Below are 27,552 nucleotides of genomic sequence, written 5' to 3' on the forward strand. Positions count from 1 at the left end.
GCAGCATTTCTGAAAGGTTTCTTATGCTTGACATCCTGATGTTCCAATTCATGATTTAGTCTTGGAGTCCAAACACACATTCAGGGGGCATGGAAGTGTGGAAGGGAGTGGAAGAGGTATGGCCTAAAACAAGGTATTGTCATCGGAGAAAAACTTTCCGTGGTGAGCAATTAGAAAACTCAGCATGTGTGATTCTGCCCTGTGCATGCTGAAGCCTCTCGAAACCTTTTCCGAAGAGTTTCCTACAACTGACACCTGGATGCTCCATTTCATAATTGAGCCTTAGATTCCATACACATATTCAATGGGCATGGAAGAGGCGTGAAAGGGAGTGGAAGAGTTATAGCCTAAAACAAGGTGTGGTTATGGGATAAAAACTTTCCGTGGTGCGCAAAACTCCCAGAAAAACATTTGTGAAAGTTGGAAAGTATTACATAAAGGCAGAATGTGGAATTATTATGGCTCCTGGATCCTCCTGTTAAAGAGTCAGATGATTATCTTTTAGCAAACACTAGAAGGACCACACTATACGGACATTTTTCAACGTACCAATAAGTTCAAGGGAAACAGAGCTCCACCACTTGCACATTCCAACAGCATTTGTCTCCAGCTAGATTTTGTCTAATGACCTCCATACACATTAGACTAATGTGAGATGAGTCACTGGATCGCGGTGGTCTTGGCCAACAATCTAATTTACATAGTGACCTCCTGACTCTCCCAAGATGATGTTGGAAGAGAAAAGGATCCGCAATGTCCAATTTCGGAATCTCGATCCTTTTGTTCTCGTCAAGATCAGCTTCCACCAGAGATGTCTGGCAGCAGCTCTCTCACTGAGGACACGAGAGCTTTGCACTCCTATGTATGGAGGATTCAGGAGAGAGAGTCACTGGCCAAACCAGCTATCAATTGTGTATACAGCCCCTGACTTTAGAAAAGTAGACCTTGGAACTTTTCAGGACCCATACAAAATTTTTCTCCTAGACCCTTTGATTTCTGTCTATGCCTCTGGCCTGAATAGTTGAGCACAACTTAGAGATCCAGCTTTGAAGGTTATTTCTAGTGTGAACGGTTCTTTAATAACTTATTAATAATCTCTGACTACGACATCATATCACAATGTAAATCAATAAGTGTTTAGCTTGCATCTAGGAGCTACTTATTCAGGAGGATTGCTTAAAATGTGGCGTGGCGTAGATCTAGCTACTTTAAATTAACCTTTTAAAAATGTCACAGCTACATTTGCTTGTATTATATATAAGGGTCTACATGGCCTTTTAAATCTGGTGAAGAGTGAAGACTGTTGTAATATTGACTGTTAAATCATTGCTTGCTATTACCTTATGTGTACGCTATAGAAGCTGCTCTGGCAATGGGAAATAACTGAATAACATCGGAATAGATGGCATTTAAAGGTCGATAAATCATAATAACTCAGTGGAATACCTTTTGTTTCCGCAATTGGGCATTTCAACACACATTAAACACGAAGGAAGGTGAATGTATGGTGCTTTTATCATTCAACCCTGATCATTGTTTATCACAGAAATGGCTGTAAACGCAAGTGATATGCAAATGGGGCCCTTGAACGGCAGTCATAATCGCGAATATATTCACTCTATAAAGAGGAGATGACTCAGACCTGAAGAAGCGTTTAAAGAGGAAGACTTGTTTTATGAAACTTTTGACACTTCATAGGGATGTGAAGCGGGATGTTCTTGTTCGTGCTCTATTTAATAAATGGTTATTTCGATTGTTAGAAGTTATCACCTATCCCAATCCTGACAACAAGGTCGTTCAGAGCCCCATGTGAATTGAGCGCTGGCCAGACAAGCACACCTCTGGTCCAATCATTCTTTATGGGACTGCTGGGGATAGCTGAGAACAGCTCTTGGCTTTTCTTGGCAGTCCCATAGAGGACGAGTGGAGCGGTGGTGAACTAATAGAAGCCTTCTTTTCCCAGTATGATGTCATTGGTAGCACATCACCTCTTACATGGGGCCATGTGCTGCCGATAATGATAATTTTTAAGCATGCATAAAAATTATCGCACCCAACAAACAATCGCGATTACTGGACTGTTTATAAAGACCTATAATTGGGAAAAGGTGTTCCTACGAAAGCTCTTTCACTGGTTAACTCATCGTATTGGGCGATATACCTGTGGCTCTATCCCGTCAGAAGATCTAACCGTTCGGGCGCAGTCAGATGGTCATATAAATCAGATGGAGATCGGAACACAATGCTCGGACTGGCTGGCGGATTTCGCAACCCGAGTGTGACAGCTTCATGTATTTCCATGCAGCTCGGGTCAGAAGAGTCGCGGCCAGTCCGAGTATTGCGTTCCGATCTCCGTCCGATTTATACGGCTGTCTCACTGCACCCTCAAGATGAAGTAGACTGAGTTTTACAGAACTTCTCCCTTGTCCATTTGGGGAGCAACCCCTAATATTAGCCAGTGCCACTAGACTTCATCCCCATTTATTTCACAGTTTAGGGTAGCGTTGAGAATGAGTGGCTTGGCTACACCATCTTAGAGGCAGGCTCCGCATAGTGTCGCATGATACCCCCGCCTTCTTATCATAACACTCTAATCTCACACACCACAGAGAAATTTCAAAAGTTTTGACTAGTGAGTGTCTGGGTGCTGGGTTCCCCCACCGATCGCTAAAATAAAAAGTCAAAAATCACTTGGCAGGGAACTGTACTCTTTGGCTGTGATCGGCTGCTTGGCTCTACACAGAGAGGCAGGGTTAGCTGTAGGCAACTTCTATGAGCATGGATAGCCAAACTCCATTTACTCAAGGAGAGCTAATGACAGCAAAAGGGGCACAAAGCTCTGCTGAGCGTTTCTGCCTTTTTATTTCAGTAACTGTTGGGGTTTCAGCACCTGGACCCCCACTAATTAAAACTTTGTCCAGTCACTATGATGTGTCAAAGGCTTTATAAACAACTGGTTAGTCTTTAAGTATTAGTTTAGATAATGGAGAAAGAGAACTTTATATTCCTAGGACTGAGAGATTCCCGGGTGTCCCTGATCTTGGGATTATGGGGGTCCCAAACGGTCAGAGTAATTATATGAATAATCCGCTTTAAAGGTGTTTGCTACTAAAGGTATTAATGGGATAGATGAGAAATGTTCCATCACTGGGGGTCCCATAACTGGACCCTCAATTCTTTCTGGAAGTAGTGAGGAAGAACAGGAGATCAAGTGATCATGGACTCCCAGTAATCAGTCATTCGTTTTTTTTGTGGGACACTCTCAAGGGCTTAAAGGGAATCTGTCACCAGGTTTTTGCTAGGCAATCTGAGAGCAGAATAATTTAGAGGCAGAGACCCTGATTCTAGTTTTTACTGGTCTACTTACTGTAGTTTTTATCAATTCACTGTTTCTCAGCAGGGAATTATCACTAGAGGACTACTTGGCCTGCTCCCAGGTAGTCTAACTCCGCCCCCACTACTGATTGGCAGCTTTCTGCTCATGCACTGGGTACACAGAAATCTGCCAATCAGTGATGTGGGCGGGGTTATACACAGCTCTGCATTCTGAGCTCTGCTAGATCTGCAGCAGAGAAAACAGTTTTTAATCAAAACTGCAGAAAGCGGCCTAGTAAGTGATACATCACAGGAATCAGGGTCTCTGCCCCTACAATACCCTGCTCTCAGACAAGGTAACAAAAACCTGATGACAGATTCCCTTTAACTAGAAAGTGATTAACTTATCTTTGGACTTTGACTGATATGGGCGGCATGGTGGCTCAGTGGTTAGCACTGCAGCCTTGCAGCACTGAGATCCTGGGTTCAAATCCCACCAAGGACAACATCTGCAAGGAGTTTGTATGTTCTCCCCGTGTTTGCGGGGGTTTCTTCCGGGTTATCCTGTTTCCTCCCACACTCCAAACACATACTGATAGGGAATGTAGATTGTGAGCCCCAATGGGGACAGTGATGATAATGTCTGTACAGCACTGTGGAATTAATGGTGGTATATAAGTGAGTAAAATAAATAAATACATTTTGGATCTCAGCCTTAAGGTGGCCATACACATATGATGGCTGATGGCCAAGTGCTCATTTGGCCATCAGCTGCGCCTCTCCACTACCCCATACACATGAATGCTTGGCTCGGCCAAGCGCCATTTGTCCGGGAAGAGTCAGAAGGCCTCATACACATTGGACTGTCATCCATCTGATCCTGCTGGTTTGGCCAACTGTGGTCTAATGTGTATGGGGGCTTTACTCACACCCCTTATGACTACATTATTAAAATACAAACCGAAGGAGAGCTCCCAGCCATAACCACGATATTATTCAATATATATGTACTGTATATATATTTTCATATAATATTTTCACGATAATTTCGCAAAGTCCATGCCGGGATTCCCAGTCTCTATTTCTATTGTCCTGTCATAAGCAATTACAATTGTACATAGCTGATATGATTCCCAATTTCAGAGGTCTAATGTCTTGTGGATAGTACATCACTAAGACATCTCCATCCCTTGGGCTCTGAGCATACGGCTAAGATTTATGAGCCCTCTCAGTGAATTTTCCATCTTCAGAAAGAGAGCGGCGATCATATGGTTAGCCGATATTACAGCAGGCTACACTGTATGTAATATAGCTGCTGACATTTCCTACAGTTCCCAAAGGAATCCTTGAGGTTCCTCAATTCATAAAATAGCTTATTTCTGAGATTCTTTTCTTTTGGATAGCGTAGGCCTCTTACCTTCGTTACAGCTCAGTCTGGTTTCTTTCAGCTTGAGTAAAGGATCCACGTTCTGATTCTGGCTCGTTGGGATGATGGGAGGACTGAATGCATTTAGCCAATCCCTGGGTGACAGAAAAGAAGATGTTACCTATCAGTGTTTTCAGTTTCATCCCTTCAGCACATTTATTATTGTTACTTTCTCGGGCAAGCTCTCTCATTCTTCCATTTCATCTTTAATGTACCTTATGGTTTTGCAATATTGTGTATTGTCTGGTTATGACAGTAGCTGAATGTCCATCTTCTCCTACCAGCTGAGACCGGGGAGACTCAAAGTGCTCTATTACTGATGCAGAACTCAAAATCTTCTGCATAGACGTACCGTAATAGGTTTATCCCCAACGAGTCAATGCACTCCATTCCAACGAGCCAACTCAAATTCTCCTTTAACCCTTCAAAAAAGGTTTTCCCAGCGATAGGTGATAACTACTCATTGAAAGGGAGCCCGAGCATTGAAACCCATGCCAGTCAACTGTCCCAGAACCAGCAGGATAGTCCCAGGTTTGGGGTGCTAGCCCAGGCGGCATGTCACACTTTCAACTGTATCTGTACCTTTAGAACAGGTATAGTTTAATATAATGGTGGAACAAGAATTTAGGGGGTATGGAGACGTCCCCAAAAAGCCAGAACAAGTGATTTCCAATTACTGTTTGAATGAAGCAGTGTTTGTGCTGCTCTATTCATAAAGACTTGAGGTGAGCAAATTGTTTTGAGGTGCCTTGAATTTCACCAAAAATTCAGATTCACAAGAATCTAATTTGATTTGTGAATCATAGTTTGATTTGTGTGAATCCAGCAAAATGGTGGCCAGATGGCTGGATTCAAAAAGTTTTGGGGAAGGGTTAGAAAAATAAAAAAAGAAATAATACTCACCTATAAGCCCTCAGCTTACTCATGCAGCTCCCATTTTTGGTCACTTCGTTCTGGTCTTTATTTCACGCCACAGGTCTTGTTGGGTCTTTTAAGGCTTGTGACGTCATGATGTTGCAGCCCAGTGCATGTCATGACGTCGCTATACCTAGTGGGAGCCAGAAGATTCATTGGGACCTGTGGCGTGAAGACCAACAGCACAAGGTGAGGGCCGGGGAGGGTGTTATTTTTTATTTGTTTTTTCACCCTTTGTTTATTACACTCCAGAGAGATCCAAGAACACAATAAAGCCTGCCGTACACAATAGTTGTTCACTGGTCGAACTATGCTTCCACCGATATTTTGGCCAACAGCCATCTCAACCGACTCTTCCATACATAGTATCAGTTGTTCGGCAGGCCGAAATCCAACATACATTATCGACATCTACCTTGACCACCAGTCGGTCGGCGCCCCCATACACATTAGACCATTTGTCAAATGCGATATTGACGGGTTCAGCTGACCTTAGTCTAATGTGTATGGGGGCATTTAGAGACAATCATTTGTATCAAATTATTTCAATATGAATGGAATTTCCTGACAAAAGTTGAACAAACTGCTGAATTCGAATTTCATTAGATTCACTCATCATTGATAGAGATGTACCCCAAAGAGGTTGAATCCTCTACCATTGCTCTATTTCAATGGGGAACAAACATCCACTGCTCTGGTCGAGTAGTCATCACCTATCCATGACTCAATCATCGACACTGGATGTGACTGAACGATCATTAGTTTGATGGTTTGTTCTCTTAAAGGTTTATTATTGTTGGCAGCACCACCTCGTTAACACCAGGCAATGTGCTCCCAACAATGATTTTAGTTTCTGTAGAAAAGATGTGATCAAAACACAAAGGAGCATTTGCTCGTATGTTGTGTTTTCAGCGGACAGGGTTACACAGAGTACTAGTTTGGAACTTACGATGGTACAAAATGTGCAGTGGATTTGGAGCTCTGAATCAGCAAAATGGAGCTTGTATCGAATGTTGGAACTCATAGTGTTAAAGGGATCAGTTCATGCCTTATTGATTCATCGTAGTGTATGGTTATGTTGACCATTATAGTGATACTGTGGAAGATACATCCAATGTTGATCCTTGTAGTGGGATGTCAACTATATATTACATCCAACTACTAATGGCATGGGTACAGCTTCTGTGCCCATGCCGGTCCATGGACAAACCATTAGGTCATATTATGATTGCAGCAGAGCAATCAGGATGTAATGATATATTCTTTTGCAGAAAAGAGTTTATAAATTCGTATCTGTCATTGGTGAACGAACAGTGTTAAAGTTGTTCATGTCATCAAGTTCAGGAGACAACTGTCTCTCCCGACTCACCAGTACACAAGAGCGATAAGCTCCCCCCGTGTTTTCAATGATCTTCTTTCCCCCAACAGAATCAAGAGGACCCCATTCACCTCAGATGGTTGGCTAGTCCAGCTGAAATGGTAGGTTGGTCTGACTTTCATCTTATGTGCATGGGGGCCTTGAGTATGATAAATTCTGAAAAGGAACACAGAGCATACAACATATATTTCTACCCACTTAATAATGGATAGTAACTAAATACTGAGTAACTGCATTTACATAGATTTGGACACCAAAAATTGGTCTGGCTATGCATCCTCTGAATACTTAGTCCATCAGGGCCGGTGGTGCCCCCATGCCAATAATAATAAGAGATGCACAGGGTGCAACTCCTTCAACCAACCTTCCCCCTGTCCCTATTCATTTTAAGGCCATGGATAGATGTTGGTGTCACCGCACAGTTGGATGGTGACCAGGGAACAGGGGCTCCAACCCTGTCCCTAACACAAGGGGGAGCCCCATCTCGCCCTATTCCCCGGGATACCTCTGAAGGTGAGGATGCCGGGGCTTCCGCCCTCGCCCTTACTCCTGAGTTAGCCCTCTGTCTGTCCTCCTACCCCACCCAGGGAAGGGGGCGCTACTGTGCACCGTAGAACACCCACCCAACAAACAAGGCTACACAGACAGGGGTAAACAGAAAACTCCAGGCACACAAAATATTCACTCACATATAACAGAGGGAAGCACCAGGGTGTGAAGGTAGGGGAATAAACCAAAATTGAGAAGGATAAGGAATTACCATGCGTACAAACCAAATAAGAGTCTCTGATAATCCCTCCAACTCTCCTTCTCATATTAACTCCTCACCCTCCCTTAGCCATGCAGCAAAAGCTAGCTCTGACAAGGACTAAAATCAGAGCCCGGATTATAAAGGGAAAAGGAGTGGCTAACCGAGCTCAGCTGTGAGCACCATGATTTCCAATATGGCTGTTTAACCCCTGTTCTGCGAGAAGAAATAAAACATGTCTTAAAATGAAGGAGAAGTGCTTCTTCTCAGAGCCCAAGTAGGAGCCGGTCTTCTGGCTCCACCCCGCTACGGTAACCCCTTGACAGTTGGTTTTTGGAATATCGCCACTTGGGGCAGAAAATGTAAAGCTGTTCTATGGTTCATATTTCCATCTTAGTAAAGTGACCAAGCATGGGAGATGTCCTCAACTTTTCTATGATACCTTGCATTCCAAGACTGAACCCCGGTGGGTATTTGGGAGAAGGAGGTCTGGTATCTACCTCAAGTTCATTCGTGGTTTGAGGCATCAGAGGGTGCAGTGCTTTAATCACAACTCCCAAAGGTGAGTGCATATCTACATTTGACTATATTTTACTAAGCGTTGCTCTATGAGGCGCTCTTTGATTTGCTTTTAACATATAGGCACTGGTTCATATTTTGTCACATGTGAAAAATACATAATGTCTACAAGCTCCAATCATCTCAATGACTTCAGCACATGCGCAGCGAGAACTTTCCCACAGCACGCGCGCTAACGTCATTGAGATGATCGGAGTTCATTGGATATGAACTCCGATGACCTTCCTGCTGGCACCACGAGCATGAGAACTTTCTCATGCTCGCGGTGACGTCAGTGGGGTGAACTGAGTTCATCAGATATGAACTCCGCTCAACTTGATCACGCCACTGTGAGTCACTGCGGTGCGCAAGCATGAGCAGCTCTGTGTCTCTGCAGGATGGCAGGCTGTATAGTCGCATCATGCAACAATGCAGCCTGCCATCTAGATGTAGCAGAGCTAGACCCGACGTGGGACAAATGGATTATTTTCTTCATGTCAGAGAGGTGAGGATGAGGTTGCTTTATTATTTTATTTTTATTGCAGGTGACATGGGCTTCAATGGAATGGACGTAATGGTAAGTATAAGGCTTTTGGTTAAATTTAGATTTATTAAAGGACTCTGTATGTTTATTTCAAATAAATTATTTTATTTTGGGTGTTGGTGTTTTATTTCACTATTTGACTATGGGGTTAGTAATGGGGGCTTCTTATAGACACCTCTCCACTGGGTTTGATGTCAGCTGGCAATACAAAGCTGACATCAACCCCCAACCCTATAACTCCATTTGCCACCGCACCAGGGCAATGGGCAGAGCGGAGGCTAAGTGCCAAAATTGGCGCAACTTATCTTATGGATGCGCCTTTTCTGGGGCGGCTGAGAGCTGGGGTTTCTAGCCTCGGAGGGGGCCAATATTCATGGCCCCTTCCTAGGCTATTAATATCAGCCCACAGCTGTCTGCCTAGCCTTTGCTGATTGTTAAAATAGAGGAACACCATATCAATTTTTTTGGGGGTCCCCCATTTTAATAACCAGTAAAGGCTAAGTATACAGCTGTGAGCTGATATTAGGATCCTGGGAACCTCCATGCATATTACCCCCTTCCTAGGCTATAAACATCTGCCCCCAGCTGTCTGCTTTCACTCTGCCAGTTAATAAAATTATGGGGGATCCCCCACTATTTTTTCAGAAATGTATTCATTTAATGCTAAAATACATGTACAGTAAACTACACAGTCACTGCACTAATTATACAGTATAAGTCACTGACATCTTTCTAATAACAATCTATTCTATGTATGTATAGCTATTAGTGTTGAGCATTCCGATACTGAAATATCGGGTATCGGCCGATATTCGCGGTATCGGAATTCCAATACTTAATTCCGATACTTTTGCAATATCGTATACCGGAATCGGAAGTTCCCATAATGCAATGAGCCATTTTCATTTTATTCAGTCAATGAGGATCCTAAGAAGTGTGGGCACATCCTGTTAGGCATCTTAACTAATGGCATGGCTGTGATTGGCTGCTGAAATGATGTCATGATGCACTATAAAAGCTGCCGCCGCCATTTTGAGCTCACTCTGCTGTGAATTCAGTTGTTCTGAGGGACAGTTTTAGCTACCTATTTGGTCTATTCTGCTTTACCCAAGCTACTTTATAAATCGCTGTGCCTTGCAGCGCTAGTGCACAGTTCTCTGTGCTGTTCACCCCTGTCTGCAAGGTCTGTGTGTGTGAGTGCAGCTCACCCTGTAGTGTGTGCTTCAGCCACGTCTGGTTATAGTGCACTCAGCGTGCGTCACTGCCTCATACATTGTCCTTTTTTGCCAATTCATAATTTTTCCTGATATCTCCAATTAGTGTGGTGGTTCCATCCGTATTCAGCTAAATTTGTTCCAAACACACTATATAGGAGTAGATAGAGAAATTTTTTTGGTCTAGCAGCGCTAGTGCACAGTGCTCTGCATCTGCGCTGTTCACCGCTGTCTGCAAGGTCTGGTGTGTGAGTGCAGCTCACCCTGTAGTGTGTGCTTCAACCACGTCTGGTTGTAGTGCACTCAGTGTGTGTCACTGCCTCATACATTGTCCTTTTTTGCCAATTCATAATTTTTCCTGATTTCTCCTATTAGTGTGGTGGTTCCATCCGTATTCAGCTAAATTGGTTCCAAACACACTATATAGGAGTAGATAGAGAAATTTTTTTGGTCTTGCAGCGCTAGTGCACAGTGCTCTGCATCTGCGCTGTTCACCGCTGTCTGCAAGGTCTGGTGTGTGAGTGCAGCTCACCCTGTAGTGTGTGCTTCAGCTACGTCTGGTTATAGTGCACTCAGTGTGTGTCACTGCCTCATACATTGTCCTTTTTTGCCAATTCATAATTTTTCCTGATATCTCCTATTAGTGTGGTGGTTCCATCCGTATTCAGCTAAATTGGTTCCAAACACACTATATAGGAGTAGTTAGAGGAGCCTTTCTGCAGCATTGGGCCCTGCAGCCCCAGCCAGATTAGTATTAGCCTATTTTTTGCAGCCTCATCTATTGCATTGTAGGTTACCTTCCTACATTGTAATAGCTACAAAAAGTTTGTGATACTATCGTTATTACATCTTTAGGCACATCCAGTGTCTTTTTGTGACAAAAAAAACCTAAATAAAGTTCACCAAACACTCCACTTTACAGTTGTGTAGGCCACATTAGCTCATATTAAAGTCTAGTCCACACTTTATAAAATTAGTGTTTCTTATACCTGTTAGCAGCTGTTCAGGAATAAGCACACTAAGCTCTTAGTACTTTTCTGCCTATCTTTATCAGTCTACCAAGATGAAGAAGGCAGGGAGTAAGGCATGTGGTCGTGGGCGTGGAGTTTCTGCAGGGAGAGGACGTGAGGATTCTGTGCCTGCAGGGAGAGGACGTGGGGATTCTGTGCCTGCTGCGGGCACCAGTGACTCAGCATCCCCCAGTTTTACCAGGGAACAGTCCTTTATGCGCAGCTTTGTAGGAGCTAGCCATACCCCACTGCTGCGGGAGGACCAAATTGAAGCCGTTGTCGGATGGATGGCAGCTAACGCATTGACTTCAATTAGTTCCAGATCCTCTCAGGTCCTGAGCACTGAAGAGCACCCATCTGTCTCTTCACCACCTGCCAAATTGCCCAGGCAGTCAGAGAGCCCTGGACAGGAGCCATCTCTACTTCTGTTCTCTGAATCTCTTGGCTTGGAAAGAGGGGGCCAGCCAAGCAGAATTCGAGAATTTGAAGAAGAGGTAGTATGCAGTGATGCGCAACCATTTTGTCTCTCTGAATCTGAAGAGGCGGGTGGGCCAGTGCCTATGGTCAGCAGCACACCTCAGTACGCATCTGATGATGAGACTCAGGTGCCACTTTCTGGTGTGTACTGTGCTGTCGAGACTACCCAGGAGAAGCAGTTGTTTGAAGAGGGTGGTGTAGATGATGAGGTCCTTGACCCATCATGGCGTGAGGGACAGGAAGGTGGTGGGAGCAGCTCTGAGGAAGAGATTCCCCGAACAGCCCAAAAAGGAGGGAGAGGGAGGGGGCAGACTTGGTTGCCTGTAGCCTCCACTTCGGCACCCATTAGGAGCATGGCTCTTCCAAAATCCAAAGCGGGCGCTCCCAAGATTTGCAGTGCCTGGTCCTTTTTTGACACAGTTGCAGATGACATTTGCTTTGTCAAATGCAAGCTGTGTAATCAGAAGGTGAAAAGAGGGAAAAGTGTCAGCAACCTCAATACCACAAATATGTGGAAACATGTGCGGACCAAGCACGTGGTGGAGTTACAAAAACACACTGAAGACCTAGGCCAACCTACAGCGCCACCTACCACCTCTTCAGCTCGTGTTGTAGCCTCTTCCTCCAGCTCACACACAGCTGGTTCGGCTTCCTCACAGGATCGCCATGGAAGAATCTCTGGCACTGTTGTACAGAGACACAGTGTAATTCCACCCACAGCACCACTTTCCCAGTCATCCTCACACTCCCAGGCCAGTCTACAGCCATCGTTAGCACAGGCATGGGAGAAAAGGTGCCCATACTCGGCAAACCACCCCCGAGCACAGGCTCTGAATGCTGGCATTGCTAAACTACTGGCCCTTGAAATGCTATCATTCAGGCTGGTGGAGACTGACACATTCCGTAACTTTATGGCATTGGCAGTCCAACAATACAACGTGCCCAGCCGATTTTATTTCAGCAGGCAAGCCGTCCCTGCCCTGCAACATCATGTGGAGGGAAAAATTAAACATGCGCTACAAAACGCCGTCAGTAGCAAGGTCCACCTGACCACCGATGCGTGGACCAGTAAGCATGGACAGGGACGATACCTTTCCCTCACTGCCCATTGGGTAAATGTTGTGGAGCCGGGTACAGATCTTGAGAGTGGCGCTGTACGTGTTCTGCCAACTCCAAGGATTGCAGGAATCCAGTCTGTACACATTGACTCCTCCTCATACTCCAGTTCCTCTGAATCAGCGCTGCAGGAGCCGTCACGGTCTACCTCCGCATCGACCCGTGAACGGTTACCTGTTATGGTGACCAATATGAGCACAGCCGTGGCCAAACGTCAACAGGCCGTATTAAAATTAATTTCTTTGGGGAATCGAAGCCACACAGCGCAGGAGCTCTGGAATGCCATCAAGCAGCAGAGCGACGTGTGGTTTGTGCCAGCGAATCTCCAGCCAGGCATGGTAGTGTGTGACAATGGCCGAAATCTGGTGGCAGCTCTGGGCCTAGACAACCTCACTCACATCCCATGTCTGGCACATGTGCTCAACTTGGTCGTGCAGAGTTTTTTGAGGGACTATCCGGATCTTGATGCACTGCTTCACAAGGTCTGCATAGAGTGCGCTCACTTGCGGCGTTCCAGCAATGCAAGATCACGCATTGCAGCTCTGCAGCGCCGATTACGTCTTCCGGAACATCGCATCATATGTGACCTACCCACCAGGTGGAATTCAACGTTACATATGTTGGAGAGGTTGTGTGAGCAGCAGGCAGCAGTAATGGAGTACCAGCTGCAGCAGGCGCAAAGAAGTCGCAGTGCGCGCCGTTCACACTTCACCACCACTGAGTGGGCCTCTATGAAGGACATTTGCCACGTTTTGCGTGCCTTCGATTATTCCACGCGGATGGCGAGTGCAGATGATGCACTAGTCAGCATGACTATCCCCCTTATCTGCCTGCTTGAAAAAACACTGCAAGCACTAAGGGATGAGGTTTTGGAAGAGGTGGAGGATGAGAAGTCACAAATGCCATCTGCTTCTCTACAGTCTGCGCAACGTGGTTCCTCACAAAGGCCTAGGCAGGGGACACTTTGTGAGGAGGATGAGGAGGAGTCAATGGATGAGGAAGACATCTGTCCAGAGGAGGGAGGTACACAATGCTCTAGTAGTCAGTATCTAGAGCGAGGGTGGGGTGATGCAGATCAGGCAGAGATCACGCCTCAAGCAGGGGACAGCGTTTCTTGGCCAGTTGGCAGTCTGCAGCACATGGTTGATTTCATGCTGCAGTGCCTGAGAAATGACCGCCGCATCGCCCACATTCTCAACACGGCTGAATATTGGGTGTCCACCCTCCTAGATCCTCGCTACCGGGACAACTTACAAAGCCGCATAACACCGTTGAACCGGGAGCGTAAAATGCGGGAGTACCAAGACGCACTGGTGCATTCCATCATGTTCTCCATTCCAACCGAGAGCAGTGCTGCTAGTGCTTTACAAAGCAGCTCAGTGCGTCGAGACAGTGGAGGAAGCTCTGCACAAAGAGGGAGCAGAAGCAGCGCCTCAGCACAAGGCAAGACCAGTATGGCCGAAATGTGGCAAAGTTTTGTGTCCCCGCCGCCACAAATGTCTACACCATCACAGACGGCTCCAGTCAGCAGGAGGCAACGTTTCCGTCAGATGGTGACAGACTACATGTCTTGCCCTCTTAGTGTACTCCCAGACGGCTCTTCTCCCTTCAAGTTTTGGGTCTGTAAGCTAGATACATGGCCAGAGCTAAGTCAGTATGCATTGGAGGTGCTAGCTTGCCCTGCTGCTAGTGTATTATCGGAACGCGTCTTTAGTGCCGCAGGTGGTGTACTAACAGACCGTCGCATGCGACTATCCTCCGATAACGTTGACCGGCTTACTTTTCTCAAAATGAACAAGGCCTGGATCTCTCATGAATTTGCCAGTCCTCTTCCAGAATAAATAATTGTTGGCAAAAGTATCCAGGTCTACTGTTCTGTTCATGTTTCTACCACCTGAACTGTAATCCCTGAGCTCCAACACCGCCAGTTGGCGCTCGGAAGTGCCGTCTGCACAGTCAACACTTGCTGCCGTGTCATTGGGGTTCAGTAACGTCAGCTGTTCCCCGGCTGTGCGGACGGCAATTTCTCCTGCTCTGTCCACATTCTCACTACTACAGATTTTAAAGTTGCTCCAATTACACCTCTGGCTCCTCTGTTTTCAGTATTATCCCTGAGCTCCAACACCGCCAGTTGGCGCTCGGAAGTGCCGTCTGCACAGTCAACACTTGCTGCCATATCATTGGGGTTCAGTAACGTCAGCTGTTCCCCTGCTGTGCGGACGGCAATTTCTCCTGCTCTGTCCACATTCTCACTACTACAGATTTTAAAGTTGCTCCAATTACACCTCTGGCTCCTCTGTTTTCAGTATTATCTCTGAGCTCCAACACCGCCAGTTGGTGCTCGGAAGTGCCGTCTGCACAGTCAACACTTGCTGCCGTGTCATTGGGGTTCAGTAACATCAGCTGTTCCCCTGCTGTGCGGACGGCAATTTCTCCTGCTCTGTCCACATTCTCACTACTACTGATTTTAAAGTTGCTGCAATTACACCTCTGGCTCCTCTGTTTTCAGTATTATCCCTGAGCTCCAACACCGCCAGTTGGCGCTCGGAAGTGCAGTCTGCACAGTCAACACTTGCTGCCGTGTCATTGGGGTTCAGTAACATCAGCTGTTCCCCTGCTGTGCGGACGGCAATTTCTCCTGCTCTGTCCACATTCTCACTACTACAGATTTTAAAGTTGCTGCAATTACACCTCTGGCTCCTCTGTTTTCAGTATTATCCCTGAGCTCCAACACCGCCAGTTGGCGCTCGGAAGTGCCGTCTGCACAGTCAACACTTGCTGCCGTGTCATTGGGGTTCAGTAACATCAGCTGTTCCCCTGCTGTGCGGACGGCAATTTCTCCTGCTCTGTCCACATTCTCACTACTACAGATTTTAAAGTTGCTCCAATTACACCTCTGGCTCCTCTGTTTTCAGTATTATCCCTGAGCTCCAACACCGCCAGTTGGCGCTCGGAAGTGCCGTCTGCACAGTCAACACTTGCTGCCGTGTTATTGGGGTTCAGTAACATCAGCTGTTCCCCTGCTGTGCGGACGGCAATTTCTCCTGCTCTGTCCACATCCACTGTACTACTGATTTAAAACCTCCTCCAAATACACTTCTGGCTCCTCTGTTTTCAGTATTATCCCTGAGCTCCAACACCGCCAGTTTGCGCTCGGAAGTGCCGTCTGCACAGTCAACACTTGCTGCCATGTCATTGGGGTTCAGTAACGTCAGCTGTTCCCCTGCTGTGCGGACGGCAATTTCTCCTGCTCTGTCCACATTCTCACTACTACAGATTTTAAAGTTGCTCCAATTACACCTCTGGCTCCTCTGTTTTCAGTATTATCCCTGAGCTCCAACACCGCCAGTTGGTGCTCGGAAGTGCCGTCTGCACAGTCAACACTTGCTGCCGTGTTATTGGGGTTCAGTAACGTCAGCTGTTCCCCTGCTGTGCGGACGGCAATTTCTCCTGCTCTGTCCACATTCTCACTACTACTAATTTTAAAGTTGCTCCAATTACACCTCTGGCTCCTCTGTTTTCAGTATTATCCCTGAGCTCCAACACCGCCAGTTGGTGCTCGGAAGTGCCGTCAGCACAGTCAACACTTGCTGCCGTGTCATTGGGGTTCAGTAACGTCAGCTGTTCCCCTGCTGTGCGGACGGCAATTTCTCCTGCTCTGTCCACATTCTCACTACTACAGATTTTAAAGTTGCTCCAATTACACCTCTGGCTCCTCTGTTTTCAGTATTATCCCTGAGCTCCAACACCGCCAGTTGGCGCTCGGAAGTGCCGTCTGCACAGTCAACACTTGCTGCCGTGTTATTGGGGTTCAGTAACATCAGCTGTTCCCCTGCTGTGCAGACGGCAATTTCTCCTGCTCTGTCCACATCCACTGTACTACTGATTTAAAACCTCCTCCAAATACACTTCTGGCTCCACTGTTTTCAGTATTATCCCTGAACTCCAACACCGCCAGTTGGCGCTCGGAAGTGCCGTCTGCACAGTCAACACTTGCTGCCATGTCATTGGGGTTCAGTAACGTCAGCTGTTCCCCTGCTGTGCGGACGGCAATTTCTCCTGCTCTGTCCACATTCTCACTACTACAGATTTTAAAGTTGCTCCAATTACACCTCTGGCTCCTCTGTTTTCAGTATTATCCCTGAGCTCCAACACCGCCAGTTGGCGCTCGGAAGTGCCGTCTGCACAATCAACACTTGCTGCCGTGTCATTGGGGTTCAGTAACGTCAGCTGTTCCCCTGCTGTGCGGACGGCAATTTCTCCTGCTCTGTCCACATTCTCACTACTACAGATTTTAGAATTGCTCCAATTACACCTCTGGCTCCTCTGTTTTCAGTATTATCCCTGAGCTCCAACACCACCAGTTGGCGCTCGGAAGTGCCGTCTGCACAGTCAACACTTGCTGCCGTGTCATTAGGGTTCAGTAACATCAGCTGTTCCCCTGCTGTGCGGACGGCAATTTCTCCTGCTCTGTCCACATCCACTGTACTACTGATTTAAAACCTCCTCCAAATACACCTTTGGCTCCTCTGTTTTTAGTATTTACCCTGGGCTCCAATACCGCTAGTTGCTGCTCAGAAGTGCCGTCTGCACAGTCAACGCTTGCTCCAGTGTTATTGGGGTTCAGTAACGTCAGCTGTTCCCCTGCTGTGTGTCCGGCAAATTCTCCTGCTTTGTCCACATCCACTGTACTACTGATTTAAAACTTGCTCCAATTACACCTCTGGCTCCACTCTGTTTTTAGTATTTACCCTGGGTTCCATCACCGCCAGCTGGTTCTCGGTAGTTCCATTTGCTCTTGTACCTTCTACTACCCATCCGGGTTCCAGTACCGCCAGCTGGTTCTCGGCAGTGCCTTTGGATTAGGTGCCTCCTTCTCGGTATCGAAGTTCCACCAACGTCTGCTGGTTCTTGGTAGTGCTTTCTGGCACAGGTACCTCCTGCTTAGTAACCGAGTTCCAGTACCGTCAGCTGGTCTTCGGCAGTTCCATTGGCTCTTGTACCTTCTGCTACCCATCCGGGTTCCAGTACCGTCAGCTGGTCCTCGGAAGTTCAATTTGCTCTTGTACCTTCTACTACCCATCCGGGTTCCAGTACCGTCAGCTGGTTCTCGGCAGTGACTTTGGCACGGGTACTCCCTCCTGCCCAGCCTGGTTCCAGCACGCCAGCTGTTTCCGGGTAGTGTCAACGTCACTTTGCCTCCAATGCGTTGTCCTGTCGTGTTGCGGTCGGGTTAGCCGACTCTATGGTGCCTGCAGTTTAGGTGACTCCTATGTGGGCTGCGGGATCTGGCAATGAAGGCTGGTTCCATAGTGCCAATAGGACAAGCACCCCCTGTAGGACTGTGGGTTTTGGTAACTGCGGTAGGCTCGCGGCCTTGAACTTTTTTTTACATGGGTACCTTCTGCTACTCATCCGGGTTCCAGTACCGTCAGCTGGTTCTCGGCAGTGCCTTTGGATTAGGTGCCTCCTTCTCGGTATCCAAGTTCCACCAACGTCTGCTGGTCCTTGGTAGTGCTTTCTGGCACAGGTACCTCCTGCTTAGTAACCGAGTTCCAGTACCGTCAGCTGGTCTTCGGCAGTTCCATTGGCTCTTGTACCTTCTGCTACCCATCCGGGTTCCAGTACCGTCAGCTGGTCTTCGGCAGTTCCATTGGCTCTTGTACCTTCTACTACCCATCCGGGTTCCAGTACCGTCAGCTGGTTCTCGGCAGTGTCTTTGGCACGGGTACTCCCTCCTGCCCTGCCTGGTTCCAGCACGCCAGCTGTTTCCGGGTAGTGTCAACGTCATTTTGCCTCCAATGCGTTGTCCTGTCGTGTTGCGGTCGGGTTAGCCGACTCTATGGTGCCTGCAGTTTAGGTGACTCCTATGTGGGCTGCGGGATCTGGCAATGAAGGCTGGTTCCATAGTGCCAATAGGACAAGCACCCCCTGTAGGACTGTGGGTTTTGGTAACTGCGGCCGGCTCGCGGCCTTGAACTTTTTTTTACATGGGTACCTTCTGCTACTCATCCGGGTTCCAGTACCGTCAGCTGGTTCTCGGCAGTGCCTTTGGATTAGGTGCCTCCTTCTCGGTATCCAAGTTCCACCAACGTCTGCTGGTCCTTGGTAGTGCTTTCTGGCACAGGTACCTCCTGCTTAGTAACCGAGTTCCAGTACCGTCAGCTGGTCTTCGGCAGTTCCATTGGCTCTTGTACCTTCTGCTACCCATCCGGGTTCCAGTACCGTCAGCTGGTCCTCGGTAGTTCCATTTGCTCTTGTACCTTCTACTACCCATCCGGGTTCCAGTACCGTCAGCTGGTTCTCGGCAGTGCCTTTGGATTAGGTGCCTCCTTCTCGGTATCCAAGTTCCACCAACGTCTGCTGGTCCTTGGTAGTGCTTTCTGGCACAGGTACCTCCTGCTTAGTAACCGAGTTCCAGTACCGTCAGCTGGTCTTCGGCAGTTCCATTGGCTCTTGTACCTTCTGCTACCCATCCGGGTTCCAGTACCGTCAGCTGGTTCTCGGTAGTTCCTCAGCTTTCTTGTACCTTCTGCTACATTTCCAAGTTCAAGCTTTTTGAAATGGTTCTTGGTAATCACTCTGGATCTCCCTGACGAGGACCCCGAAGACGAGGACCCTGAAGACCAACCCTAAGAAGACGAGGACCCCGAAGACAAGGACCCTGAAGACGAGGACCCTGAAGACCAACCCTAAGAAGACGAGGACCCCGAAGACAACGACCCTGAAGACGAGGACCCTGAAGACCACCATGAAGAAGACGAGGACCCTGAAGACCACCCCGAAGAAGACGAGGACCCTGAAGACCACCCCGAAGAAGACGAGGACCCTGAAGACCACCCCGAAGAAGACGAGGACCCCGAAGACGAGGACCCAGTAGACCAACCCGAAGAAGACGAGGACCCCGAAGACGAGGACCCCCGAAGATGACGACCCTGAAGACCACCCCGAAGAAGACCAAGAAGATGACCCTGAAGAAGTTGACCAAGAGGACAAAGAAGAGAAGACAAGCACCAAGATACAGAAGAACAAGAGACAGAAAACCAAGAAGCAGAAATACAAGAAGCTGCAGAACAAAAAGCGGAAGAACATTAAGCATAAGACTAAAAATCAGAGCAAAAGATAATATCTAAATTATAAGCAGAAGATGACTAAGCAGTGTATGGGGGTGAGTCCGTTCCTCCTCGTGGTGCCCCTGGAAAAGACCTGCTGCTGCAGGCCAAACTGAACGCGGACAAATCCTGTTGTAAATCTTTTGTGACGGGCAGAACGAAAGGTGTAATGTCCAACCTTTTATAGATAACAACTACAGGAATGCCTGTCACAAATAATAATAATATGAAGAAGAAGAATATGAAGAAGATGAAGAAGTAGAATATGAAGAATGTAAAAAAAAAGAATAATACGAAGAAGGTGAAGAAGAAGAAGATGAAGAAGGTGAAGAAGAAGAGGATGAAAAAGATGCTGAGGATGATGAAGGAGAAAGTGTGGGAGAAGTAAAAAAGAAGGTGAAGAGCATGGAAGTAGTGAAACATAAATATCTGACAAAATATAAAAATACTTAACATAGTCAATATTTCCGTAACTCAGAACGTCTTAAAAAAAATATTAATTCCTGCTATTCCATTTGATTGGGCTAAACCTCTATGCCTTTATTGTCTCCCCCACCTCCCCCAATACATTCTACATTATTCTTAGTTGTTTTCCTTCATGTAGAATTAACCTACAAGGAAAGAAAGGGTTTATTTTCATTCCGATATTTCTGTCCCATTGACTTGCATTGGTTTCCAGTATCGGAATCGGCGATATCCGATACTTTTTCGGTATCGGTCCGATCCAATCCGATCCGATATTTCCCGATATCGGAAGGTATCGCTCAACACTAATAGCTATTCTATAATGTTGGCCACCGCTGTGACTTTACTCTATGCAGTGCTTAAAAATCGGACGGCAATCGCATGGTCCGAGTGCCGTGCGATTTTTTTTTTCTTGCACCCATTAACTTACATTGGCGAGTCCCGTACGAGATACGCGGCAAAACGCAGCATGTTGCAATTTTTTGCTCCGTCCGATTTCAGCTGAGAAAAAAAATCGCAGATGAGCTGTAACCCATTGAATAACATCGGTCAGAGTTCAATCAGATTTTTTATCAGGTTGCACTCATCCGTTTTTCTGCCAGATGAGCATGAGACCTAAAGCAGTGTGCCCCAACTCTGGTCCTAAAGAGCCATCAACAGGTCATGTTTTCAGGATTTCTTTAATATTACACAGGTGATGGACTTCTTACTTGTCCAGGTGATGCAATCATCACCTGGGCAATACTAAGGAAATCCTGAAAACATGACCTGTTGGTGGCTCTTGAGGACGGAGTTGAGGAACACTAGTAAAAAGTATCATAGTAATCTTATGTGGTCAACTATATATATAATGGCTCCTTGTATAATTTCCTGAGCTTACATGGCCATCTCCGTAGTATGAAAGGGAAAGAGGAAAAAATATCTAGTACTAGACTATATTGCAATTTATTTTCTTTTTTTTTAACTTTTCATTTTGTTTGTTCCTTGGCACCCATTCTCAACATGTCACAGTCTAAAGTGTGACTCAAGACTGAATAACAAAGCTGTCTTAAACTGTGAACGCCTAACATGACACTTGCGAAGACACTTTAGCAACGTGGTAATGATCAACACCAGGATTCCTTCAGATCATCGCAGGCTGCTGCGGGGATGCTGACAGGCCGACAAATACAAGACAAACCACGACTGTAAGTTGCTTTGTAAGGAGAGTTTTTTTGCGTGTATCATGGCTAACGCACCATTGTGTCCCCACTACTATGTCTGCGGAAAGTAAACTCATTTCCATGTCATTCATCATGGTCTAAGCAGAAATCTACAAACCATGAAAGAGCAATAAAAAAGTCCAATAAGTCAGAAAGGAATTAACACAAGCATAAATGGATAATATTAATATTTGGTAATTTTAGTAAATGGGTAGGGTCCCTGACAATCGCTCACTGCTTTTCATGAGATAACAGTTGTAGTTTTTTTTTGTGGAGAAAAGCTCAAATGGATACGCAGTTAAAGGGAATCTGTCAGCAGGATTTCACTTCCCAAGCTATTTATATCCACATGTAACTCTTTCAAAGATAAGTCCAGCAGTGCCTTTACATAGCCAGCCTGTTGCTCCGTTACAGATAAATTAGTGTTTAAATTGATATGCAAATGAGGCTAGACAAGCAATAGAGCTGGAGTGACAGAGGCTTCAGATCTATCACAGAATTTCAGCCTCATTTGCATATTAACTCAAATGATGATTTCTCAGTAACGAATGAACGGACTGGCCATGTAGAGGTATTGCTGGACTTGTCATTGAAACAGCTACATGTACATATACATAGTTTAAGGTGTGAAATATTGCTGATAGTTTCCCTTTAAACAAAGGATAAACTCATAGTAGGGTTGGTGTTGGGAGATCCCCATAATCGTTAGATGAAAGAGGGCCAATACTGCTGATTTCAAGGAGACCGAATGACTATATGGTGTGTATGGCGGCCTACTGACTCTTCCCAATGTTGGGGGAAGCCTGATCCTTTTGTTTTCAGGAGAGATGACGCCTCAAAAGAGTCTGTTATCAGCTTTCTCCACTCTCCATGTTGAAGAAGCATGGCAGAGCTGAGTTCTCACATGTATGGTGGGGTCGGAAGAGATCGCTGTCGGCCAGAAAAAGATATCAGTCTCGCATCTCATGTGGTATGGCCAGATATAGGTTGGTCAATTCATGTATCTAAGATAAGAGGCTGTCTTTAGGACCGAGTGGCTACCTCTCTCTTGCTAATTAGCTCTCTGGCCTGGGTGTATATATACCTGGTGTGTCTGAGAGGGAGTCGTTGGCTATATCCATTTCTACTTGTGAAGCTTAGCAGGAGCAGTACTTCGTCCTCTTTGGAGCTTGAGGCTGTGTGCTTATTTGGAGTTCATCTAAAGCTAAGCCATTTCCCCTGTTTTGTCTTCCCTTGTTGTCTATAGAGTTTAGTGGAGGTTGACTAGTGCTCATCTCCCATCCCTAGCCGTAGCCATACGCCAGGGAAAGTAGGGCGAGTCACGCATGCGGCGATGGCTGAGGAGGCAATATAGGGACGTTAGGGGAGACAGGGTGACGCTAGACTAGACTAGTAGGTCTCCACTTCCCCCTTTCCCTAGTGTCTGGGCTCCCTTTCCCTTTTCTCTCTGTGCTGCACTAAGTCTTTCCCACACCTAGCGTGACACCTACGCTCAGAAATGAGCAGATATTTAGCTCAATAAATTGCAAGGTCTAACGAATCATTCCTCACAAACTTATATATCAATCTGCTCAGCTCTTTCTGTTCCATAACTTGTTGCTTGCAGTTAAGACTGCATTTTCCATGTGACAGGTTCCATTTAAAGTATATGCTCACATGTGAGCCCTACTTTACAGTATATATGTATATATATTCTAGATTTTCAGTAATCTATATAGCACTGATCATACAATAAATTTAAGTTTGCATTACAGCCTAGACGTTCAGTTTCCATTTTTCTGATCACTGAAGGAAACAATCAGCAAGCCTATGGTCAGATACATTCTGCTTAGCTGATCAATCTTAACGGATGGGGAAAAAAAGCTTTTCTTATATCAGAGTATGGCACATAGTCGGGTGAAAAGATAGTACTATGCTCTGTGCACATATGTAACTCAACAAGGAATGCTGGGAGATTTCAGCTCTGAAGCCTGCAGAATTATAAATGCAGCTCTGGGCGAAAATACAGTCTGTAACTCAGGATTGATACAAGACAAGTATAAACATAAAGTTGCTCACCATTTAATACAAATTAAAGGTCAGTTACCGACTGAGAGGAGACTTAATAGCTGTCTACAAATATCAGAAGGGATGTCACAGCGTAGAGGGATCAGCTTTATTCTCATTTGCACAAAGAAAGACTAGAAGCAATGGGATGAAACTGAAAGGGAGAAGATACAGATTAGATATTAGAAAAAACTTTTTGACAGTGAGGGTGATCAATGAGTGGAACAGGCGGCCACGAGAGGTGGTGAGTTCTCCTTCAATGGAAGTCTTCAAACAGAGGCTGGACCGACATCTGTCTGAGATGGTTTAGTGAATCCTGCATTGAGCAGGGGGTTGGACATGATGACCCTGGAGGTCCCTTCCAACACTACCTTTCTATGTTTCTATGAATATTTAGCACTTATTTATTGAACATGCGATACATTTTCGATCATTGGGACCCTCAATGATCACCAGCATGGTGGTCCTCAGTCCCCTCACCCAAGACTACAGTGAGGAGAAGGCTTTGTTGAGCAATGGTCAAGCATTAGAACAGCTCAGTGGGAGGCATGCAGGCAAAGTGACAGACCCCCTGTACTAATGATCCTGGGGGTCCCGGTGGTCCAGCCCTCAGTGATTCAGTGATTCCACAAAGAGTGTTCAAAGATCCATTTGCAGTCTATTACTGGTAATCCCAAATGATGAGTCTACGACAAAGTATAAGGATCTCAATGTGGTGTTGACTACAGGAAAACTGAGGCTAGTGTAGGAGTATGACTGCACAGTTCGGCACATATGTTTGGAAATGACCTCGAATGTCATGAATTAGCTTACTGTTTATCTCCTCAGTCCAGAGAGAAAACTAATGAGGCATATTTTGATTAATTAAAGACACTTAGTTATGCATCATCAAGGCTTTGAGCTGCAATCAATACAATCAACATGCAAAGGCCAAGAACTGGCATCTGGCGCCAAATTGGTAGAATAGTAAACAGTTGATGTCCTGACATTGGAGTAAAGAGTAAGCAAAAGGAATGTCAGATATCTCACTAGTAGGATTTCAGAAAATGATGTCTGTAACTTAGGATGAACAAAGTTCATATTAAGGCTAAGTTCACACGACCGTATTTTCAGCCGCATTGCGGTGTTCATTTGACCATTTTTTCACCTGGACCAATGCATGAAAAAAACAAACCGCAGCATGCTTTAGATTCTTCCATGCGTCGGATGAGACTTGCCTATTTTTGAGTGCGCAGAAAAAAATCGGATCCCATATGGATCAACGATATTGCATCCGATTTTTACGGACACATTGCAATTCTTTACCATAGGAAACGGTATTTTGTCTTGTCAATTTTAATAACTGCTGATGTATAAAAATGGAAGCCATAAGGATGAAAAATGGTCAGCTTTCTCTGGATGAAAATTATACAAAGTTCTTAGCCCAAATAATTTAACAGCAAAATAATTTACAATACCATCAGTATCTAATGGATGGGAGTCTGACCAGGGGGATCACAGGAGAGCATAGAAAAAAAACATCTGGTGTCTTTATCTTTGTCCTGAATCGGTGTTAAACCCTACCCTAACACAAAAGGAGGTGGCCGGGTCGGAAGAGGCACTTTACAAAAAGGATGAGTTATGCTGGCCAATGTAGGACTCTTAGGCCCCATTTCATCATGGCACCAATCTTGATGAGGGAGTAGGGTGGAGTGCGAGGTGCAAGCCTCTTAATGAATCAGGCAAGACGCATGGTGGCTCAGTGGTTAGCACTGTTGCAGATGTTGTCCTTGGTTGGGTTCAAATCCAACCAAGGACAACATCTGCAAGGAGTTTTGTATGTTCTCCCCGTGTTTGTGTGGGTTTCCTCCTGAATGTGAGGTCATAAACGCTCCTGTAGGTGTAAAGTGGATGTGTCCGAGAATTTTCGTCCATATAGTGTGTATAGGAACCTGGAGTTCAGAGAAAATAACTAAATAGAAGGGATGACCTCCGTTCATAGGCCCTAAAAGTGAGTGTGGAGAAGCATCTCATCATGTTTCTATATCGTTATTATGGCTTCAAAATATCATTAAATCAGCACAAACCGACAGTTATCATTTCCTGCACATTTTTCACAGCTTGCTGCCGCCTGACTAAGAGTAATCTGTTAATCTGTTCCGTGCCACACAATCTGTCAAAATGACAGATACATTCTATCCCTAATCCATAATATCTTCATTTACTGTAGGCCTTGGTGGGACTTGCCTTTGCTGCAGAAACATTTGGGAAATCACTTTCATTTGTTTCGCTGTTGCGGAGCTCTTGGATATTACCCAACATGCGGCTTATTATCCGATGTGTTCCATACATGAATCTGATGATACAATTTACAGATTTATGTTTACCAAATGAGAGCGGAGCTTTATATACTAATGGGATACGGTGTGCGCGGAGCCGTGCATGGAAAACATGATAACATTATCGAGACTCACATTTCCATTATATCTGTGGTGTGCAACCTCATCTCATCTGTGTAGTATGCTTCTTCCAACCAAAATTCTTTCTTACCCATTCCTCTAAGATTATCTCATTTTGTGCCTACACCCAGAGGCATAGCTTCAAGTTCCTAGGTTGCAATGCCAAACCTGTCACAGGGCTGGGTTGCCAACCATCCATAAATGTAAGGACGGTCTGTAAATACCAAGTGTTTTTTTTCTGCTGTCCTTAGTGTCCAGAAGAAAAAAAACACCGTCCGAGATTTTCTAAAAATTTTGCTGTTTGTTTTATTCGTGGGCTAAAAAAGTCAGATGAAGGACAGAAAAGGATCCAATCACTGCTGAGCGTGAGGGATCTCCATTTCCATCCTCTGCCTCCGTGTTCCAAGAAAGCAGAAGCCGTGGCCCGGAAGCTAAGGGAGCAGGGTTTCTCTAATAGCTTGTGTCATTAATACTACTGATTCTCTCATGTGAAACAGAGTAAGAAGGCCGGGGTCACTATCTCTGGTCTAGTTAATCCCAAAGGTGTTGGATGGGATTGAGGTCTGGGCCTCTGTGTGGTTGGTCATGTTCTTTCACTGCAAACTCACCCAACCACGTCTTTATGGACCCAGTGCACTGGGCACAGTCATGGGGAACAATGCTGGAATCATACAATTGTCCAAAATGTCTTTATCACGGGTGTATCAAGTGTGACAGACAGTCGCTCTGGATCCGGCTGTAGAAGGTCACTGCGCTTGGCATTGCAGATGCCTTTTTGATCCTTTCATCTCAGTAGTGTAGTAATATTCATCTTCCTTTAGAACCCAGCAGCAACCTCCACCTCCTGCTGCTGATTGATACACCCTTGCTTGGTAGTTAAAAACGCTCAGTTTCTCCTGAGAGTCGCCGGTGATAGTTCTATGTTCCTTTGTCCTTGCCTAGAGTACTAGTAGTTGGCTAGTTTCTTCTTGGACTTCCCTTGGAGGACAGTTGGCGTAATCTCTCTGGTGTCTTCTCAAGCTAAGTGAATCTCCTTTGTTTGTTTACCTTGTTATCTTTAGTTACAGTGGGGTCTGACTAATGTTCTCCCCGTCCCCTATCTACCTAGGGCCTAGCTCTAGGGACATTCAGGGATTAGGTTTCCTGCTCGACAATAGGTGTAGAACCTATATAGGGAAGATAGAGTAGTCAGGGTGATATTAGATCTGCCTAGGGGTCTCCACTCCCCCTTTCCCTAGTTGTTGGGCTCCCTTCCCCTCTTCCCGTCGCTGTACACTTGTTCCTTCCCTCACCTTGCGTGACAGTCTTGTGCTGAAGTATTAAGATTTCCCCCCACTGGAACTAAGAAGCCGAGGTCTCCCCCTGAGAAACATTCCCATAGCATTATCCCTTCTCTGCCAAACTTTACAGCTGTAACAATGTAATCAGGCAGGTAACGTTCTTCTAGCATTCACCAAACTCCAGAGTCAAGTGGTGGTAGTGACGCGCCCCTGGGCCTGTGTCGCGCTGCGTTGCGCACGCGGGAGCTTACCCGGAGCCGGATCTCTTGAGGGTTGTAGTCTCGTGGCGGTGACCCGGTCCGTGCCCA

At 45.9% G+C, this 27,552-nt stretch overlaps 1 protein-coding gene across 1 annotated transcript in view; it reads right to left on the reverse strand.

The window, feature by feature from the left end:
- Positions 1–27,552, reverse strand: part of CFAP20DC (CFAP20 domain containing) — a 692,474-nt gene that overhangs the window by 20,947 nt on the left and 643,975 nt on the right. Inside the window, exon 17 of the mRNA XM_073644645.1 lies at positions 4,733–4,836. Coding sequence (XP_073500746.1) covers positions 4,733–4,836 — 104 coding nt within the window. The remainder of the gene's footprint in view (positions 1–4,732; positions 4,837–27,552) is intronic.

The sequence above is a fragment of the Phyllobates terribilis genome, unplaced genomic scaffold (assembly GCF_046119375.1).
Source record: "Phyllobates terribilis strain yellow unplaced genomic scaffold, ASM4611937v1 Scaffold_8__6_contigs__length_399053987, whole genome shotgun sequence".
Classification (NCBI taxonomy): Eukaryota; Metazoa; Chordata; class Amphibia; order Anura; family Dendrobatidae; genus Phyllobates; species Phyllobates terribilis.